General features: G+C 44.9%; 1 protein-coding gene across 1 annotated transcript in view; it reads left to right on the forward strand.

Annotated features, from left to right (window-relative positions):
* LOC138250114 (histamine H2 receptor-like) overlaps nucleotides 1–22,466 on the forward strand; it is a 413,320-nt gene that overhangs the window by 221,485 nt on the left and 169,369 nt on the right. The window contains exon 2 of the mRNA XM_069204564.1: nucleotides 9,170–9,461. Coding sequence (XP_069060665.1) covers nucleotides 9,187–9,461 — 275 coding nt within the window. The 5' untranslated portion in view covers nucleotides 9,170–9,186. The remainder of the gene's footprint in view (nucleotides 1–9,169; nucleotides 9,462–22,466) is intronic.

The raw sequence follows: 22,466 nt of genomic DNA on the forward strand, positions 1-22,466 counted from the left end.
TCATCTTGACTTTCAGCACCATCACCACCTCACTGGACTCTTTCCAGTTTGCCAAACTCCTTTGGAAGGGAAAATGTCCCACGCAACACCCATGGGTTTTGACGCATTCCCAAATTTACAAGGCTCTGTAAACCTGGGAATGCATAAAAACTGTATGCCTCAAAACAAGGAGTAATTTTTCTATTTCTCCTCATTTTTACCTCTTTCTATGTGTAATGCATTTTGCCACACACATAGAAAGAGGAAAAGGCCACAATGGATTGTTTTTGTGCAGGAAGGTGCCCTTTCCTGCACAAAAGCATCCCGGTGTTCAATGCAGGCACCCTTGCGCCACGGTGCAAGAGTGCCTGCGTTGGCGCTAGGCAGCCAACTGGTTACCAGTGCAGGGGGAGAGGACAAAAATGCACTGTATTTGTAAATATGGTGCATTTCTTCCCTTTTCCTTTTGCTCAGGGCAGCGCAGGAAGGTTACTTGCCGTGCTGGCCTGCTCCATTTTGTTGTAAATATGACCCTATGTGTACCACAAGCAGACACACGTGTACTATGGCCCAAGGGTGCCTGCATTGGTGCGTGGCAGCTCCAGGTGCTCCAGCACAGGGAGAGAGCAGAACTGTACCACTTCTTGGTAGACACGGCTCAGTTCTGCTCTCTCCAGTTTGCACAGTGCAGCTCAGCAACTTAGTTTACTGCCGTGCGTTGTGTCTGCACGTTGTAAATAAGGGCCTTGGTGGGGATTGCCTTCTAGTGCAATTCAAAATCAGCAGAGCGGTATTCCTGGAGATCCATCCCCGACCCATAAGTATCCCCTAAATATCACAGCATTGATCTTTACCCACCAAGCATCTAGGAAAGGCAAGTCATTAAAAACCTTTGAGGAAGGCACTGGGCCATGGCACAAATTGTGTCTGTTCTTCACACTAGCACCCACCTTGTCCCTTTAATGCATGATCCCTTTTGTATGGGTGTTGAGGTTGACATACATTTCAGGTGAAGAGAGAGCATTCTGCTAGTGGTTTGACCTTTCCTGTAAGCACCACCAAACCTATACACATGGTTTCCAAGTTGCTATCTAATATTCTTAAAAGCCCTTGCCTTTTCCAAGCAATGTGATCCTTTTACTAAAGGTCACGTTGGTACACTCTCGTGGTGCATTAGGTGTCCGAATGAGAGTTTAGATTGAAGTGGATGTCAAGCATTGTAGTGTAAATCAACATTTGTTGCAAGAATGCTATTCAATCTGAAGCTCCTTCAGGGCTGTAGAGAAACATTTCCTAGGATGCACCCCAAGGCTGCTGTTATTTATCACTCTGGCTATACTAGGGTGAAGGGTTTGTCCATTTAACAGAAGCAGCATAGGAGGATGGGGCAAATATCAAAGCCTCGGTTCTCGGTGAATCTCAAGAGAAGTTTCGGAAAACTCTATAAATCTGGCTCCCTCTGCCAGGCCAGGCGCCTGCCAGCTCCTCTCTCACGATCTCACTTCAGCGATGCAGAGCCGAGAGGACCTGCTGCGTTTTCCTCAGTATAAATCAAACAGGAGCCTTCATCACATCTGAGCTGTTTTCGAATTACAGTTAAACTGGGCCAAATTTCATTGTTTCGCGACTGGAAAAAGCTGCAATAATATTATGCGCTTTAACTATGTTATTTTAAATTATAGTATCTTAAAATATAAGACAAATGAGAAATTCAAAAATATATTAATATTTATATAAATAACGTAAAAAGTATATGTTGAGTAAATTCACAATAATTATACATGCTTTTTCTAGAAAAGTATATTTGCATCATGTGATACATTAAAACATCCTTAAATTGATTCCTTCTCCATTAGGGTTAACGAGTTAGAACAACATTTATGTGCATAAAACACACATCTAGAGGAGCTGGAGAGGTGCTGGGGACACACGTGGGACTATAAGAAAGAAGGGGGGTAAACTCGGGGTAGGAGAAGGAAGGTGAGGGGGGGCAGTGAATGGACACAGTGCAAGGCAGAGTTTGAAACCATGGCACGCTGTTCCTAGAACATTTTAGCACTATCTTAGAACAATACAGAGCCTGATTTATACTTTTTAGCATCGCATTTGCGTCATATTTTGACGCAAAAGTGGCACAAACTTAAAAAATATGGGTCTGATTTATACATTTTTAGCGCCGCATTTGCGTAATTTTTAGACGCAAAAGTGGTGCAAACTCACAAAATGAAATTATATTTTGTACGTTTGCGCCACTTTGGCATGAAAAAGTTACGCAAATGCGGCGCTAAAAAGTATAAATCAGGCTCTATAATTGAATTTTGTGAGTTTGCGCCGTTTTAGCGTAAAAGAATGATGCAAATGCAGCACTGAAAAAGTATAAACCAGGCCCAAAGTTTACTGTCCAGGCAGTTGCTGTATCCAACAAACTTATGCAGTAATTATACCTTCCATAAATATTTCTTAACTGCTATCTGTAAAGCTGTGCGGGAAGGTGTATTTCTTTACAAATATTTTTGGCCCGGGTGGACACATTTAAAATGATGCTAAATGTGAACGCTACATAAAATGATCAAAGTGAACTAAATCTTGGTTTACAAAACGCTGGTGATCAAATGAATCCCACATTGCAGTGTACTAGTTGATGAATCGATCCTGTAGTACAAGACGCTGAAGGTTATGTGTGTCCTGTGTTAAACCTTGAAGATGGTTAGGGGCTCCTTTGTGATTTTGTGGGCAGCCCGTCAGGCCACCAGGAAGGCCTCCTCTCCATTGTTGGAGAACCACTCACCATAGTTACAGATCCATGCCTGCCTTGCCGGGGTCCCTTTGCTTTCTTTCTGGGCACCATGTCATTTTGGCCGTGACTGGCATTTTTTTTCAATTCTGAAACGCGTTCCCAAAATGCAGGGATTCATCTAGGAAAGCGTAAGTGCAGCGACCCATACATTTTCTCTTGGGGTGAGGCTGATGAATACCGAGACTTTCTTGTCTTGAAACCATCCATGCCTCTTTCATCAGCACCTATACTCCCCCGGCCTCTTCTTTTGTGGGTGCCTTTCACCTCTGCTTTCTCCCTTTGTCACTGTTTTCCTTTCTTTTTCCCTTTACTGTCTTCAAGATTAAGTGATGGGGGAGGGGGCCAACTGCAAACACCAGCTCAAATTAAGCATAGCCTAAATCAGTAGTTCCCTACCTTTTGACTTTTGTGGCCCCCAACTTTATCATTACTGGAACCCAGGGACCCGCACTGAATCATTATTAGAATCCGGGGACCCCATCCATTGACTGCTGGAAACTAAATCGGTTATTATTATTTAATTTTCTAAGCAGTCGCGCACCCCCTCAGGAGGCTATGCAGACCCCCAGGTGTCCCGGGACCACAGGTTGGGAACCACTGGCCTAAGTGGTACTTTCTCTCTGTACATCAGGACCATTGTTTGTTTTCCCCTCCTGGAACATCTAATAAACTCCAATCTAAATAGGTCGATTGACTGTCACTGTGGCCCACTGGTCCAGGGGCAGCCGGACCAGTGTGTCAAGGGTTTCCACCCACAGGGCCAGTAGATGCTCCAGCAGCAGTCACCCAGTGGATCTCTGGACTGTAAATAAAATGAAGGAAATGCAAATGTAGTGGCCGGGAGCTCTGCCCATTTATGCAGAGCCTCAGGTCAGTCCAACTCTAATTGAGGCCCAAAGTTCATCTGGTGCTGTTTTTACAGCAAACGTATGCATATTTTTTTTAACTGCATTGACCTTTTATTCGCCTTTATTATAGTACAAAGAAAATACACTTAGGCATCATTTTACAAGAAAGCAATGTTTGTTTCCTGTTTCTACTACTCATGATTAGGTTAGTAGTTTATTGCTATGCATTGGTAATTGGGTTAGTCCTGTATTACAGTGCAGGGATGGTTATGGAAACTTAAAGAAGTAATGAAGCAGGCATTTTGTTAAGCACTACACCAGTGAATAGAGTAGTCCTTTGTCATACAAATACATTATAATTAAGTTTACCATGGTAATTTTGTTACTTTGATGATTAAACAATTTGTAGGTAGGTTTGTTTTACGCTAACAATGATTATTCCGTGCCTTTATCACGCTATCACTTTATCACTCTAGTAAGTTGATTAGCGTTGTTTCTGCTTTTTCTGTAGTGCAAATTGTGGTATTAGCAGGGACACAGGAATAATGCGTTTGTGCGCATTGTATCTACCTCAAACGGTTCAAAAGTTACTAAAAATGCAGCACTATGGCCCATGTTTATACTTTTTTTGCGCCGCATTTGCGCCATTTTTTGATGCAAAGGCAGTGCAAATACCAAATATAATTGTATTTTGCAAGTTTGCACCGCTTTTGTGTAAAAACAATGACACAAATGTGGCACAAAAAAGTATAAATCTGGGCCTATGTGTTTTTGCACAGTGGAAGGCCATTTGCAGAGGTTTAGCGTTCACCTTTCTGCTGCTTATTACTATATGTGGATGTCAAATTGGTACTAATGAGGTGCTAGGCATAAGAATGAGAAAATAATGGAGTAATACTACCACAAAAAGCGCTCTAGCATCATAATTTGGCTTTTTTGACACACAATTTGTCCCTCCCCGGACGCATAATTCCATTGGCCCTGGGCATTAGTATGGCCTAAGCCAACCAAGTGTGCTTTTCTCAAGTTTCTAAGATTTCAATTTTCTGACTGGAGTATGAGTTACCTTGTGTTCATATGTTTGAGTGCTGTTTTCTATTCGATTTTAGGTTGGGTGGCAATTTATGATCAATCAACTGAGTTTATGTGCTTTTGGTGTCACAGTTGTGTGATCTGAAAGGTTTAGCACTTGGATATGCATATCTGAATTTGGAAAATTGCTCATTGCCCAGTGATAAGATGTAGTCTAACTGTGCTGTTTCTGGCAATGATGGTTTTGAAGGGTATGCATGTGGCGTTCTTATGTCAAAGTTGTTTGGTGAATGGATGTATGTGCGTGGTTCTCTTTCATGTGCTCAGCTGGGAGCTTATATTTTGCATTTAATGATTCTAAGTGCTCTCCTGAGTGCAGTGATAGTCGGCTGTCTACCCAAGACGCAAAGAAAAAATGACCTTTTCTCCTGTTGAATAACACCTACGTGTGGCTTAAATATGCAACCTTCTTGTCATGCACAACGAATTCTCGGAATATTATTAAAAAGCCGAGACCGTTGCTGCTTTCAAGCAGCACTTAAATGAAATGGATAAAAACTTAATCATTCAGGAATGTAGGAGGTGTATAGTTCCAAATAGGAAAGTATTTTTCTAGGAAGAAAACATTTTTCCCTGCAGGGAGCAAACCCACCCCTTTCCCACCCTGAAAGTGGAATTACTGTGTGCTTAACGGGATTAAATCTTTGACCGTTTTCAGGGTTAGAAACCACCTAAAAAACATGCATGCTTCTGAGTAGGAAACAATCTCTGCAGGTATGCCAAACCTACATCCCCAAAGACCCACGCATGAAAGGAGATTTAGCAGGTCATTTAGATTTTGGTGAAGCGGGACCCCTGCCATAAATTGTCCACCTCATTTTAGAGGTGAGCAAAGTGTAGGGTTTACACTGGTGGAACTTAGTCGGGTCTAGGGTGGAACCAATTGTCTTAGTGGCCAATCCACCACTGGGTCACCAGGTCATAGTGATGGTCACCGCCCCCCGTGTTGGGTGTGATAGCTGTCACTAGATTTCCCTGACCAGGACTGCAATGGAAGACATAGTTGTCCCAGTACAGAAATCCATCATGGCCCACACTCAAAGGGAGAATGCTTCCTGCTTGCCCGAGTTATGCATTTGTTCCTTTTACAAAAAACCCCTCTTTCGCAATTTGTGAAAAGCAAAGAGCACTAAACAGAGGGAAAACAACATAGTGCCTGCACAGCGTTTTAGTGAGCAGAGAATGGAGCCAACAGTGCAGTGACTATTATATAGGCTTAGAGATTCCCACTGGACAGTGGGAACTTCCTAAACCAGTCAGCTGTGGCCTCCATGGAGCTGGCGCGCTGGTGAGTCACTGGCCAGAGTCTAAACGAAACTCCTAGGCATTTAAAATAGAATTGTACTGGTGCATTTCCACATGTGACTAAATCCATTTACGAGTGCAAATCGGATTTTGTAGATAGGAAAGCTTAATTGTCAAATGGAAGTGCTTCTATTCGGGCAGCTAAGCATCTTCTAAGAGTAAAAATTGTGCTGTGATCTGGGTTCTATATGACAAATATTTGTAACATTTGATGTGTGACATGTTATGACTTGCAGGTTTTTGATCAATGTTTGTTGGGCATATCTCGGTGATAATTGGTAGCTGACAACATTACATGCCTGAACGGTACACAAATAGTAAAATAGAGGACTAGAAGGATGGCAGGGGCATCTGACTTGTCAGCCAGGCAGGGGCAGATGACAGATGAGATGGCAAGCCGGAAGGACTATGAGAAGAAGGGAGTTAATGGGGCAAAAACTCAAACGGATGAGGGAGCTAGGTGACAATAACTTGTTCATGACAGACTTTGAAGATCAAGGTACGCTGTTGGGGAGATAACAGGCCCCAGAGAGAGCCTGGGAGTCATGAGATCACATCTTCCTCTGTCTCCACTGTGGCTACAGTCAGAGCAATTTTGGCCTCTCATTTACCTCTCACACACACACCAGAAAGAGTAGGAGGGAGGTGATGCTGGGATTTCCTCCTTTCCCTAGGTGCTCAGGTTTTTGATGACTAAGACATCATGATTAAAGCAGGAACGCTCCACTTAGGGTTGGCATATTGGCCCTAGTTCTGAACTAACCTAGTGGGGCTTGGACTGAGCTGTCAGTGCTCCGCACCCATCCTAAATTGCCAAGTTGGCTAGCCTGGTTAGGCCCTACAGCTATTAGCTTGGCCGGGGCTAAAGCCTACTGGGATGGAGCTCATATTTGGGATGTCTGGTGGACACAGGACGCAGAATACAGCCATCTCGCCCGCAGGATCTCTGGGGAAAGTGTTGAGGAGCTCTTCAGCTCTCTAGCGGCTCAGGCTTTGACGTAAATAGGGACATCAATACACATTAGTCTTTGCAAGATAATGGTGGTTTGGCTCCTAGCTAGTGCTGTGTGGATTATGCAATATGGATTTAGAATATTTATCCGAATTTTAAATATAAATGCAAGATAAAACATGTGGATTCCAATACTTTTCCATTAAAACTAAGCAGATTTCTTCAATTTTGCATGCTTTAATGTCTACAGAAATTCTTGAATTGTATCCAGCCATCCAGATGTTAACACTATGAGCAAATTGTAATATCATCTGGAAAATCTGTTAACAAGAGCATAGCAAGTGTCTGTAAAGTTAAAAACATTGCTTAAGGGTTGTGTTTCATGTTTTACCTAAAACGTAGCTCGTGCCACCTTAAAAAGGAGACAGGATTTTTTTGTGCATCTGTCCTTTTCATATTCCCCTGCTGTCTTCCACAGTAATGGTAGCAAACAATTAACCTCTCATGTTGAAATACAGAAAATAATATATTGACAATATTTGAGGACGTGTGAGTGAATTGTTGGATGTAAAATCAGCAAACACTGAAATCCAGCACTGAGCTGGTGTTTTCTAGGGTTCCAAACCTTACTACTGCAGATCTACTACTGCAGATCTGGTTCATGAAAAAGCAGATTTCCAGTTTAAAAATGACATATGCCATAAGATATAAATAGATCACATTGGGAGTCCTGCCACGTTTCCGAGGTCCATCTCTGGTGTGCTGCTCCATTCCAGCTTTTTTCTTTGAATTCTGGGACTTGCAGCCTTGTTTTTTTGTATTATAAAACTGTACTATAACTCCCAAAATGCATGGGAAAAACCTGGCGGGTAGCAGCACAGCACGCAATGACCTGCAAAGTTTTGCAGCTGGTCAAGTGCAACGATTAAGTTTTGGCGGACATACTCGAAGCTGTAAAACAAACAAGCTGTAAAACAAAAGTCCCAGCCATAAAAGAACTTAAAAAGGGACTGAATGGTTGGAGGGGTTATTATATTGGGATCCACACTAACCTAGTGTGGAAATCCAGAGATGGCCTAAAGAGAAACAGTGTGTTACGCTGAATTTATTGGTGGTGGTCCCATTGTCCTAGGACCACCACAGGCTGAATTATGGGCAAAATTGTTTTGTAAAAGAATGCTTGCAAAGCATTACGGGGCGACTTTTCCCGAGTGCAGTGAATTTTGTAGTATGGGCTCTCCCGCTGTGCGGATTTCTGAATTTTTTTAGTAAAGCATTTATCAATTATAAGTGCTTTTGGGAAAACTATGGAGCACGAAGGGGAGAGACAAAAGAAATGACACTGATTAAGTAACAGGTAACAGTGTGAACAATGTAACCAGTGCTCTAATACCGCCAATGCAGTTTGCACTGTTGGTGCTGTGAGCTCTGTGAGGGCCATGGCTGCCATGAAGCACGAAGAGGAGAGACAAAAGAAAAAAATAGTTTCCCCACACTGAAGTATATCAGCAATCGTGAATTATCCACGTAACAGGGTCAGTCTGCAGGTCAGTAACAAAACTATCCCAAGGCGGGACAAATGTAAGCGATTACCAAAGACATCAAGGAATTTTTGAAAGGCAAGCCCAGAATGAGGGAAAGTGATGGGCGTGAGGTGGTCCTGGTTAAAAGCCCAAAATACTTATAACAGGTCAAAGCGATTGCTCGCTCGACCTAAAAATGCCCCTCCCCCCAAGCACTTGGAAAAACTCTCTGGCCCCTTGGGTTGGGTCTGCAAAAGACAAAAAGAATGGCAAGGTGGATGCAAAAACCTGGCCTCCCATATAGCATTCAGCTGTGCTGAAAGAGCATTCAACCCCCATAGTGGGTACAACGTCATATCAACTTATGGCAAAGGGAAAGTCACCAACACTGCAGGTATCTCTAGTCAGGACAGGTGGTGCACCTCAAGGAGTTTAAAAGCCTCTATTGACCCACAGTGGGGTGCAGGCCACCCACAATGAGGCTCTAAGGCTTTTTAGATGCATGCCATTTTTTCGTCAGGGCCTATTCTCAAGGCTTCATATTTTTGGAAAATGTCCTGAAAGTTAAAAGAACAGAAAGAATTAAGTCATTTTTGCCCTATGATTGTTTTCTCCATTTAATGCAGCAATGAAACAGATGTTCTGATGCCATCTCTGATGTATGTTTCCACAGGTCTAAGTGGGAAGAAGATGCTGGTGGACACAAACATATCCCTACTTCCCAACTCGTCATTCGCCTGCTCCTTGATGATAAGAGAAGGAAACAGGACGGTAGCAGAGATTGCTCCTCATCAGGTGGCAGTTGGATTGTTACTCAGCATCATTGACTTAATCACTTTCCTGGGAAATACTGTGGTTTTTATCTGCCCTGCTGTGGAAAAAAGACTTCGCACAGTCACTTACATGTTCATCATGTCATTGGCTATGGCGGATCTTCTTGTTGCCTGTATGGTCATGCCGTTTAGGTAAGAACTGAGTTCGACTGTATTAAAAAATGATGTTAAAGCATGCATTTTACCATGACAGGGACTTTTTGTGTCAAAGTGTGAGAGCTGGCCTTTCTGGTACATTCTTTTCAAGTTTCCAGAAACCTTCTTGGCTTACATTTTCCCTTCATTGCAGTCTCACTGTCTCAGGGGAGGACCTGTTTTGTTCAATGATCACCAGGTTCACAAAACTAATAAGATGATACAGTAGTCATAATGGAATGGCTGAAAAAATGCAGAATTAAAAGAGAGAGAAGAACAGAGATGTAACAGAAACCCTGTGTTGGCAAGAAGGACAGATCACCTAGAATGCATATGTAAGAAAGAGTGCAAAGGTTGCACCCTCGATCCAGCAAATAAATTAATATTTTCAATCCCCCACCTACGGAGTGGAAGCTAAAACTATGGGAGGATATCAATTCAATTCAATTCAAAAGTAGCTTTATTCAGCTTGAAAAGCAAACCATAAGAGCAGACACAATTTAAAAAACAATAAAATATCAAATTTGGCAGCTAAAACACACATGTCGTCTAAAACATGTGATGACACAATTAAAACAATAACTTAAATAATTTAAGTCCAGTATGCAATTCCCTAATTCTTTCTAAAAGATAGAGCTCTTCCAATGATGTTCAGTCACCTCACAAAGCATAGGTGCATTCAATTGCTGTAAAAAAAAGCAAAGCTCGATTATTCTGCCTAATTGCTTCCTGAGAATGGGTGTGAAAAAACATTTCAGATAGGCCTGTAAAGTGAGCAAAATGTTATAAAATGTGCCGTACTCTGTTCTGAGGCAGTACCGAGGGGACATTTGAGTAATATAAACCACCAGCATTGTATAGGAAATAGTGATAAAAAAGTGAATGGTATTAAAGTGAAAGTGTGTTAAAAGGAATCTATGCTGAAGATTAGCAATTTTGATAAGGTAACATTCTAAACTTGGTATAATTTTAAGCAATTCACAGTGGCTTTGCTCTTTGTTTTGCCAAATGTAGCCAGACAGGTAGCTTGTTGACAATTCATGAATGCCTCCTTAAGAACAGCCTTACATTCTTTCTTTATACTTTTGGGGTTTAAAAAAAGTTCTGAGTAGCCCAGGTTAATACGAGTTGTCTTTACATAAATGAGCCATGATATAGCGGCCATGTTAGAAATGGGGTTTCTGGTTGTCAGAATATGCATCCTGTACAATCAGGAACCACCGCTCTAGTGATAAGTCAGATAGACACTTTATATTAACTTATACTCACCCGCTGGTAACTTGTTAGAGAGCAGGCAGGCGTAACTAAAGAGGCAATGTGTAAAACACACACAGTAACACAATGGAAACACCACACGCAGGCATAGCAAAATAGAGAATATTTATCTGAATAAAACAATACCAAAATGTAAAAAATCCAATCAGTAGAAGTCACAATATGAATTTGTAAAGAATAAACTAAAAATAGTGCAATAGAAGTCAAAAGATTACTTGAGGCCGTGAGGGACCTGTGCAAATCCAAATTTCAGGCCGACTACGATGGAGGGTAGGCAGGCTACAGTAACCATGCAGGGTTTGCTGAAAAAGTACCTTAGTTGGAGCAAAGCATCTATGCCAAGGGAATTCTCAATGATTCTCAATGGTCTATGAGAGGAGTAGGCCTCACTGTAGTGAAAAAATGACTTTGGGAGTTCGCTACAAGGATATATAAAACTTAAAAGTGCATGTCCAGCAGCTCACTTACATAGCACACTGCCTTAAGGGCTACTTAGGGCTTACCTTAGGAGTGACTTAAATGTGATAAAAGGGGAGTTTAAGGCTTGGCAAGATGTTTTAAATGCTAAGTCGAAGTGGCAGTGAAACTGCTTACAAGGCTGTACAATTGCAGGCCTGAGATATTTTTAATTGCGTTGGTGGCACAATCAGTGCTGAAGGCCCAATAATAGCCTTTAATTTACAGGCTCTGAGTATATGGTATTCCACCTTACAAGGGACTTATAAGTAAATAAAAAATGCCAATTGTGTATACACTGATGTTACCAAGTTTAGGGGAGAAGCACATGCACTCAAGCACTGGCTAGCAGTGGTAAGGTACTCAGAGTCCTAAGACCAACAAAAAGATACAGCAAAAGGGTGAGGCAATCAGTCACGAAAAACCCTAAAGCTGTCAGGTCTAACAGGTCATATTATAACAGTCAGTAATTACCGTTCTAGAAAGCCTTTTTTCAGGTGTTACTCAAACGTTCACTCATAGCAGGAGGGGGCTAAGTTTATTTTAATCTTCCACAAATTCCCACCCATCCTTCAAGTGGCACATTATAGTAGAGGTTGAATGGGAGACTGCAAGTGTCAATCAATCAATCAATCAATCACATTTAGTGTCTTGGGCTCGAATTTGTATTGTACCATTTGCAGCGGTTCCATGCATGTGTATTGTCAGATGCCTGCTGTGAGGGGAGGCCTCTTTTTGCATGGTTAGCTCCCCCTTTTTGCCTGATGTTGATGTGTCCTAGAAGTTGGTAGTGCCCAGGGCCCCTGCTAACCAGGTTCTCTGGGCCAGAGCTCTTTCCCTAAATCTGTTGTGATACTTGGCACAATTGGATACACTCTTACCTTTCACTGTAAGACCCTAGTAAATGGGTACACCAGTAACAAGGGCATAGGATAGTATGAGTAGGACCTTAAGGGCAGCAGCACTGATTGTGCCACCCTCTAGGGCCCTGCAACCATATGCACCCAGCACTGCCAGCACAGGCTGAGTGTACTGGGGCAAACCTAAAAATCCAAACTCAACATGGCACACTTCCTGTGTGCCCTGTCCACCCTACACTGCATATGATATGGGTAAGTCACCCCTCTGGTAGGCCTTACAGCCCTAAGGCATAGTTCACCATACTATATGTGAGGGCATAACTGCATGAGCAATATGCCCCCACTGTGTCCTTGCCAAACCTGGGACATAGTGAGTGAACAGAGCAGCCATTTTAAGTACATGTACTGGACATTGGTCAAACACGAGTTCCCAAGTTACATGACGGCTACTCTGTACCCTGGGTTGTTTGGTACCTTAGAGGTGCCCTCCTGCAAAAGCTAACCTAACTAGCATAGTTGCTGACTGGTTCCATCCGGCCTGCCACTTCCAAACAGCCAATATAGAAACCTAGGGGAGAGACATGGCTCTCTGGTTTGTAAAAGAATGCCCTTCCTGGGTGGAGGAGCTAGCATCCTCTCCCTCAGGAATGTGCAACACCCTGGCGGTGAGCTTCAAAGGGAGCTCCCATCAGAGGAGGAGTCGGTGTTGCTGGTCTCAGCTCCTGTCCCCGCTGTGGAGCTTCCCTTGCCCTCCGTCCCACTAGTGAATTCTGAGTCCGTAGTTTTGCCCTCCAGGGGCTCCATGCAGCTCCCTCCTGCTCCGGTGGCACAGATCCTCTGCCTGATGATGCTCAGGCACATAAGAACAGGGAGACCACAAAAAGGGGGGGAAAGAAAGTAGAAAGACATGTTCAGTGCATGCAATACCGCTACCGTTGGCGGACACTACAGACACAGCAGCCCTCTGCACTATGCCATGCACTTAGAGTTCCCTAAATAATCACAGGGACATGGGGTACAAGGCCTATGCCCGATTGCTGCACACATGGAAGTCACAGGGCCTGACTAGGGGTAGATCTCCCTTAACACTGGTGGGTTGGGTGCCACATAGCCTGCCTCACGAAGGGACCTTGCCTACAAAACTCACCCTGGCCTAGGGGAACCCACAGCCCACCTCCCCACCCAGACACCTCCAATGCACGCTGAATCAGATGGATGTGATGGTACTCACCCCCTTGTGGCTGCTGTGATGCCCTCAAGCGCCCATCCAACTCCGGATACGCCACCGCCAGGATCCGGAACATCAGGGGGGTCATGGTGCGACAGGCACCCCTCCCACATTGGGAGGCCATCCCCAGCTGGGCCTCCGCCGTCTTCTTGCTCCAGCGGCGACTGTCCTCCCATCTTTTACGGCAGTGGGTTCTCTGTCTGTGGTGTGTTTGTCTGGAGGACCGTAGAGTAGCGTGTACTGGGGGAGGACCCCATCAACTAGTTTGTCCAACTCCTCCGATGTGAAGGCAGGGGCCCTTTTCCCAGACACTTGAGCCATTGTCGCTTCCAGATTGAGGTCACAGCAGCACTTGCAGTGTAGGTCCTCTCCTACAGGTATCAAGTGAGTGAACAGAGATAAAATGGCAGTCAAGTCCACAGCGGTGTGTACCGTCGCCGCCGGCGTACATCGTCATTGGCTCCTGGGACCCATATGGTCCAATGTTAACCAATGCAGGATTGTGCCGTGTCTTTGCCGCCATTTCAGGGGGCCACATGGCATGAATTTAAAATGCGTCACACAAATCTAGGCCTTGCATACACACTAAGACAGGCACATAGCGGATTGACAAATGTGTGCAAAAAAGTTGTTTATTTCGTACCTCAGTGTTGGCTGACCCTCTGATCGCTGTTCTCATCCATAGAGCACGTCCGCTGGGGCAGGTGAGGAGATGGCGGCATCCTCCGGTGTACAGACCGCTGGTGGACCTCTCGACAATGGAAGAGCGACATGTAATAGTCACCTACAGACTTAATCGTGCCACAATCAAGGAACTGTATGTCCAGTTGGAGCCAGACCTGATGTCAGCTATCCGCCATCCCACAGGGATACCCCTTCTAGTGCAGGTCCTGTCAGTACTCCATTTCCTGGCAAGTTGGTCCTTTCAAATAACAGTGGCCATTGCATCAGGCATGTCCCAGCCAATGTTCTCTAACGTGTTGTCCAGAGTGTTGTCTGCCCTGTTGAAACACATGCGCAGCTACATCGTGTTCCCTCAGGTAGAGGATTTGCCTACAGTGAAAGGTGACTTCTTTGCCCTGGGACATATCCCCAACATCATAGGTGCCATTGATGGGACACTTGTGGCCTTGGTACCCCCCTACAGGAGTGAACAGGTGTACAGAAACCGGAAGAGTTACCATTCAATGAATGTGCAGATGGTGTGTTTGGCCGACCAGTACATCTCCCATGTGAACGCAAAGTTTCCTGGCTCAGTGCATGACGCTTACATTCTAAGGAATAGCAGCATCCCTTATGTGATGGGGCAACTCCAGAGGCACCGTGTGTGGCTATTAGGTGAGGACGTGAACCCTATACAGTGTGAATAGTTGTCTGGGTCTGAGGTTGTCCCAAAGGGTTAGTGTGTGTCTAACAGTTGTCCCTCGACATTTGCAGGTGACTCTGGCTACCCCAACCTATCACGGCTACTGACCTCAGTGAGGAATCCCAGGACAAGGGCAGAGGAACGCTACAATGAGGCACATGGGCGAATTAGGAGGGTTATAGAGAGGACCTTTGGCCTCCTGAAGGCCAGGTTCAGGTGCCTTCATATGACATGTGGTCCCCTATACTACTCACCAAAGAAGGTGTGCCAGATCATCGTGGCCTGCTGTATGCTGCACAACTTGGCTTTGCAACGACAGGTGCCTTTTCTGCAGGAGGATGGTCCTGAAGGAGGTGTTGTGGCAGCTGTGGAGCCTGTGGACAGTGAAGAATAGGAGGCAGAAGAGGAGGACATAGACAACAGAAACACCATGATCCATCAATACTTCCAGTGAGACACAGGAAAGAAGACCTCACTGCCTCCTACATATGATAAAATTGTTCGACCTCTCATCTGTCTGTCACTTTCACCCAGTGTATAGACCCTGATTTGTCACTTTCCCTTTCAATTTCACAGATGTGGGTCCCACTGTGTGACCTCTGCTATGTTACCTCATGGACTAGAGCTGTGTGACATAGGTATGTTGACAATAGAATGGATATTGGCATTTTCCTTAGTTATAGCAAATACACATTTGTGAAAGCACAGACTGACTCCAGATTGTTTTGTGATTCAAGGGTGTTTATTTAAGTGCAAATTAGTGAAGGGGGTTGTAAAATGGTCAGGGGTGATGGTGGAGGAATGTCCATGGCAGAGTCCAGTCTATTTGTCTCACAGGTGCATTGTCCAAAGGGGCATAGGAAGTGGAGCTAGGGCAGTTTAAGGATGGACAGGGTGACAAAGTGGGACAGAAGGACGACAATCAGGGTGGTCTCATTTCTTGGCGGGGGTCTTGCCATTGTTCTCTGTCTTTGTCCTGGATCTCAGGGACCGCTTGCGGGGTGGTTCTCCATCTGCAGGGAGTGGGGTGGGGTGTTGGTGTTGTGGTCCTGTGGTGGTGCCTCCTGTCCACTAGCGCCGGCAGAGGTGGTGGGCAGTTCATCGTCCAGGCTAGTGTCAGGGGCCCCTTGTTGTGCCACAGTGTCCCTCCTGGTGTTCACAAGGTCCTTCAGCACCCCTACAATGGTGCCCAGGGTGATATTGATGGATTTGAGTTCCTCCCTGAACCCCAAATACTGTTCCTCCTGCAGCCGCTGGGTCTCCTGAAACTTGCCCAGCACCGTTGCCATTGTCCCAGATGGGCCGGGCTGGTCATCTAGCTCCAGTTGGACAGAGCTGCTGTCATCACTGTGGCCTCTTCTGTGGGTGGAGTGGACATGTCTTGGACCTCCTGTCCGGTGACGTTGGGTAGGGGTCCTGCAGGGGTGTAAAGGTATGATTATTGCATCTGAGTACGATAGTGTTCAATGGGTGGGTGACCCTGTACCCCAGTGCTTCCATTCCTGTGTAGGACCTTGTGTGATAATTGTTTAGGGGTCTGTGTGGGTATGTGTAGTGGACATGCATTGTTGATGGGTGTCCATGCTTTGTTGTTGCATGCAGGGCTTGGTGTTGGGATGTGTGGTTTGTGATAGTGGGACATATGTGAGGAGTTGGAGTGATGGGGGTGAGGGCGAGGGTGGCAGTATGTGATAGCATGCAGGTAGGGTGGCGGATGAAGTAGTTAAAGATTTAACTTACCAGAGTCCATTCCTCCAGCTACTCCTGCGAGGCCCTCAGGATGCAGTATAGCCAAGACCTGCTCCTCCCATGTTGTTAGTTGTGGGGGAGGAGGTGGGAGTCCGCCGCCAGTCCTCTGAATCGCAATGTGGTGTCTGGAGACCACGGAACCCACCTTCCCCTGTAGGTCGTTCCACCTCTTCCTGTTGTCAACCTGTGTTCTTGGGTGCTGTCCCACTGCATTGACCCTGTCCACGATTCTGCGCCATAGCTCCATCTTCCTAGCTATGGTGGTGTGCTGCACCTGTGATCCGAATAGCTGTGGATCTACCCAAATGATTTCCTCCACCATGACCCTGAGCTCCTCCTCAGAAAACCTGGGCTGTCTTTGCGGTGCCATGGGGTGGTGTAGGTGATGTGTGAGGTGGTGTGTGTTGTGATGTGTGGGGTGATATTTAGGAGTGTGTGGTGTTTTGTGCGTGGATGTGTACGTGTGATGGTGTTGTGTGCCTCTGTATGCTGGTGTTGTCTTTGCTTTGCTGTTTCTCTGGCCTTCTCCAAATTTTTGGGTAGTAAGGGTATGTGGGTAATGTGGGTGTGTGTTTTATATTGTATTGGGTGTGTGGGAGTGGTGTGTGTATGTGTATCAGGTGTGGGTATTTTGATTTGTCCAATGTGGTAGTGTTTTGTAAATGTGTGTGTATTTTGAGTGCAGCGGTGTGTACTGCCAATGGAATACCGCAGTTGAAAGACCGCCGCGTGGATTTGTGGGTCATGATAGTGTGGGCGTATTCCTGTTGGTGTGACGGTGGAGGTTTTTTTAACGCCAGTTTATCACTGACCTTTGGTGTGGCGAACTTGTGTGAGTGAGTGGATTTTGGCTGGTTCTGAGCTGTGGGTTGTAATAGCTGTGGCGTAATTCCGCAGCCGCGGAGGTGTGTTGGCGGTCTTCTGTGCGGCGGTAAGCGCATCTACCGCCAATGTTGTAAGGAGGGCCAAAAACTCTTGGATGTCTGACCACTGAGCGGCTAACGTTGATGGAGCCAAACCTTTTAAGAACCCCTATATGAGAAACTCTAGAATTTTGAAAGGAATATACTGTGGATCCATTCATGGAAAGAATTCCAATTCTTTTTGTGAGACCATATAGGAGACGGCTTTCAAGGCAACTGGATGTCTAAAGAAACTGAATTAGGACACCCAGGATCTGAAGATCTAGTGAAGAGCCAAGCCATCAACATGAGTTGAGTTAACCGATGAAATGACAACACTGGGAATTGGAGGGGCGATGGCTGCACTGAGATGTGAGTCAATCCAACTGAATTCCTGAGCCGACAGATGGTAGTTCACTGAAGACGGAAGATTCTGACTCAGGTTGCCTGCTTGAAAATTCAAGGACCCCTGAATGGAAACTGCTCCAGAGCAAGGAGATGGAGCTTTGCCCAGGAGAAGATCAATTCCACTAGATGATTCAAGGCCCTGGACATTGTACAACACTGGCAACTGAGGTAGCACCTCAACACTTGAATGTCAGTTCTCACAGAGACATTCCTGCCCCCTAAGTGGGGTGCAGAGGCCTTAAGGGCCTGCTACACCACTGTCAATTCCCTCCAATTTGATGAATGTAGAATGCCCATCAATGACCAAGGATGCTTCAACTCCAAGTACCTTAGAGCTGCTCCCGAGCCCCATAGACTTGCATTGGTGTTCAATTGGACTGGTGTTAGATACCTCAATGGAACCCCACTAACAAATTGGTTTATACCACAACCAGAAAATTGTAGCCCCTTGACACCATTGCCCACCACTGTAAAATATGGTTGATCACTGGTTTGAGATGAAACCGAGCCCCTGAGACCAATGCAGTTGTTGCTGCCAACAGGCCTCAAACCTGTAACCAAACTCTATAGTAGCAGATGGCAGAGTCAGTAACAGAGAAATTGTGCACTAAATCACTGCAATCCTTGCATGTGGCAGCAACTAATGACCCTGGATAGTGTTGATCTGTGCCCTGATGAAGCTCTGCCATTGGATTGAGTGAAGACTGGACTTCTGGAGAATAATTGAAAAGCCCAACTGATGTAGAACTGTTGTTACCATCTCCAGATTCCACTGAGTTTTAAGAAAAGAGGTAGCACAGAGTAACCAGTCATCAAGATACAGAAAAGGTGTAATACCATATAATTGGAAATGTGCTACAACAGGAGCAAGTACCTTGGTGAACACCCTTGAAGACGTGGCCAGTCCACAAAGAAGAACTTGAAACTGCAAATGCTGGTTCCCTAGCACAAACCTCAGAAACTTCTAGCTGGAAGGGTGAATCAGAAGGTGGAAGTATGGATCTTGAAGATCCGAGATGGGCAGAAAGTCGTCTTGTGACAGATTGAGTACAAAGAACAGGACAGAATGAAATCCCTGTCCCCTCTGATCCAAGGGAATGGGAATCACAGCATTTTATTCCACCAATGCTTGTAGTTCCAATTGCATTGCTTGAGCTTTAGGTCTGTCTCTTGGTAATAAGTTAGGTTGAACAAGGAGGATCTAGGTTAAACTGTATTTTGTATCAATTCTTTACTACTTGAAGTACTCAATGGTCTGTAACACACTGTGTCCACTGAAGATAGAAGAGGTTTAACCTTGCTCCAACTGTCGGATAGTCATTTATTTACTTGACTGGTCATGGTCATTGGAACCACTGGGTTAGGTCTTGGTAGCAAACGTGGCTTTCCAACCACGAGCATTGCTATGAAATGGAAAAGTAAGTTTTTCATGCAAAGCCTGAGAAGGGCATTTAAACATAAACAACTTCTTTCCTAAACTTAATTTTAATGGTTGGGAACCTTTTCTTCTTCTTCTGCCATTTTAGGTCGATTCTAAACAACGCTTCCACTGTCCCTTCATTTGTTTCTTTCAGTGTCCTTTAAAAATCCTTGCTTCCAATTGGTTAATCTTTTCTATTTGTCCCGCCTTCAAATCAGTTGTTCACTCCCCTGGAGCGTCACCCCAGTACTTGTAGTTTTCCACTTGACCCTCTAAAGCAACTGTAAAAGGGACAACTTTATTCTTTGTCTCAGAGCCCTCCTCAGGAATGCTCATGTTTTAACTTGCTGAAGTGCCCTTATGAACAGGGCTGTAAATCAGCCAGGTTCGCGTCTTGGTGTCGTCACAACACCCTGTGATTCTGGGCTTGTACCACGCCATTATCATGTCATTGGTTGTTTATGACCTTACTCGGTCTTGCAGACCTTGTGCTATCTTCAACTTTATGCAGGATTTTTACACTCACACTTGGGTTTCTATTCTGTCTTCTGCAGCATTGAAACACCTGCACTCATATGGTGTTGACATTACATATCTTTTTTTTCTTTCTTCGACTCCTAACAGGGGTTGCAAAATTGTTCAACAAAGTGGCTGTTGGTGTTAGGACTGGACATTGAGATCAGGCCTGATTAAACAATCATTAAAGCCAATTTGGCACTCAAACGATAATCTGATGTCAAGGCTCCCTGCTCTGCTTTCAGATTTGTCTTAGGTTCTTTGAGAGTTCTGCAGGCTTTAACAACTGCATGCTAAATAGGGTCTGATGTTGAAAAAATGTCAGGAGTCTTAATCCTACTGAGGTTCAGCACGTAAGTGTGGGCTATGATTTTGGGAACCCATTAGTTGTTGCTGTGTGGCGCAGTATGCAGGAACATAAAATGTCCCTCCGCAGTTTCCATGATTTGATCCACAGTTGCCTGCCATCAGCCACCGTGGCTCAATCTGAGGCTGCAGCAGCCCACTAGGTATGACATGAAGCATCCAATAGAAATGTGGCCACTAACTCCATCTTACTCAAGAGAACAGATGAATCCCCATTCTCCTCAATACAATAAGAGAGCCTGAAAGTCTTTCTAATGAAACAGAGTTGCATAGGCTGAGTAAGTCTTTGTCCTTGTTAGAAATGGAATCTCTAGTTGGCGGTCAATTATACTCTGTCCAAGCAGGAACCCTCACTCTAGTCAGGGGAAGGGAGATACACAGCTCAGATAACCCCTGCTCACCCCCTTGATAGCTTGGCACAAGCAGCCAGGCATATCTCAGAGGCAGTGTGTAAAGTATTTGTACCAGCACACACAGTAACTCAGTGAAAGCACCACATAAGGACTCCACACCCATTTAGAAAAATAGCCAATATTTATCTAAGATAAAGCCGCATGGGCGAGCGTGCGTCAGAAAAGCAAGATATGCATTGATTCCTTATTCGTAAGTGAGGCCATGCATCAATTCTTTCTCTGCCGGATAAGAGATGCGTCGGTTTCCAGATCAGCAGCCTCGGGTCCGTGTGGTGATGTTGAAGGTTTTGACACCCAGGAATGATGGACACACAACAGCGATGAATCCATGGTGAGCTGGCATTGCGTCACTTTCACCAGCGCAGTGTAGATTTTTCAGCCGTGGTGCAGGTGCTGCATCAATCTTTCTGCTGCTTAGCTCCAGTGCTTGGATTTTCTCAGTGGTTCTGCCAGCTTCTCCTTCCTGGGGCTTAGGGACTGGATGAGGCACCACTTGGAAAGTCTGGGGTTCTCACCAGGAGAGAGCAGGTGCTGGCAGATGAAGTCTTTGATGTCCCTGAGACTTCTTAACAGAAGGCAAGCTCAATCCAAGCCCTCAGAGAATCTTCACAAGCAGGATACACAGCAATGTCCAGTCTTTGTCTTCTGTAAGGCAGAAGCAGCTACTGCAGGCCACCCAGAAAAGCACACACAGCAAAGGGGCAGTACTCCTCCTCCAGCTCTTCAGCTCTTCTCCTTGGTAGAGGTTCCTCTTGATCAAGAAGTGTTCTAAAAATCTGTGGTTTTGGGTCCACTACTTAAACTCATTTCTGCCTTTGAAGTTGGCAAACATCAAAGGAAAGTTTCTTGTTCACAGGATCCTGCCTTGCCCAGGCCTGACCCCAAAAACCCTCCAAGGGGTTAGAGACTGCATTGTGTGAGGGCAGGCACAGCCCTTTCAGGTGCAGGTGTCAGCTCCTCCCTCCCCACTCTAGCCCAGGAAGACTCATCAGGAAATGCAGGACACAACTCATCTCCCTTTGGGTTACTGTCTAGAGGGAATTCACAAACAGCCCAACTGTCAGTCTGACCAAGATGTGGATTCCACAGGCAGGCAGAGGCACTGTCAGAAGATTACCCATTAAATCAAACTTCTGCAGGAGCAGATACCTTTTACCCAACTCCCTCCAACAGATGCGTGCTCAGACTTTAACTGATTATCTGAACTCTGCATCCGCTAGGGGGAAAGGGGAATAGGAATAGAAAAAGAGAGACCGCCTCCAGATGCAGTTCCAGCCTGTGTTTCCCACTTGAAGATAGGTTTTCAGTGTGTGTCTCTGAAAACCTGCACCGTTCTTCTTATTGGGATTTATTTAAAGGAAGAACCTGCAGTCTGGTGATAAGAGCATAAATAAATACATTCCTACTGCGCATTCAACTGTTCAGCCATTCACATTCACCCAATTCTATAATTCTCCTTACCTGGATCTTTTGAGAGACTAGCCTCTCTCTAAGAGAACAGTGTTAACTTAATATCTTCTTTTTTCCACAAGTCAGAGGTTTCCAAGGTTCTCTGGAGAACAGTTCAAAAGTTCACAAATATACAAATTACTAATGTATTTTACAGGAAACAAAAACTCCTTATCAAGGTTCGGTTTTCTCAATCATAGTCTCTAGGAAATAGTCTGAGCACTGAGGTTTGTCTCTAAGACTGACAAGTCTGCAAAGCAAAGAGTTCTTGAATATTTATGTACATATATATATATATTGGCAAATCTGGAAATCGTACAAAAGGATTCCTTACTGCAGTTGCTTGAAGTTCTGTTAAGCCAAAACTAATTCTTCTCAGAAAGCCGATAGCAAAGGGAAAAAGTAGCTGGTGTGCACACCCTAACAAGAAAAATAATTAATTACTCAAAACTGGAAGAAATCTTTATGAAACAAAGCGCCTCAGGAACACTGATTATTCTCCTCAGGATGACAGTTGAAGTGCAGGGCTCCCAGAGAGAAACAGCTGGAGAGAAGCTTCAGCACAAGACTAAAGTAGAAACACTAGAGCGCTGA

Source organism: Pleurodeles waltl, chromosome 1_2 (genome assembly GCF_031143425.1).
Source record: "Pleurodeles waltl isolate 20211129_DDA chromosome 1_2, aPleWal1.hap1.20221129, whole genome shotgun sequence".
NCBI classification, from domain to species: Eukaryota; Metazoa; Chordata; class Amphibia; order Caudata; family Salamandridae; genus Pleurodeles; species Pleurodeles waltl.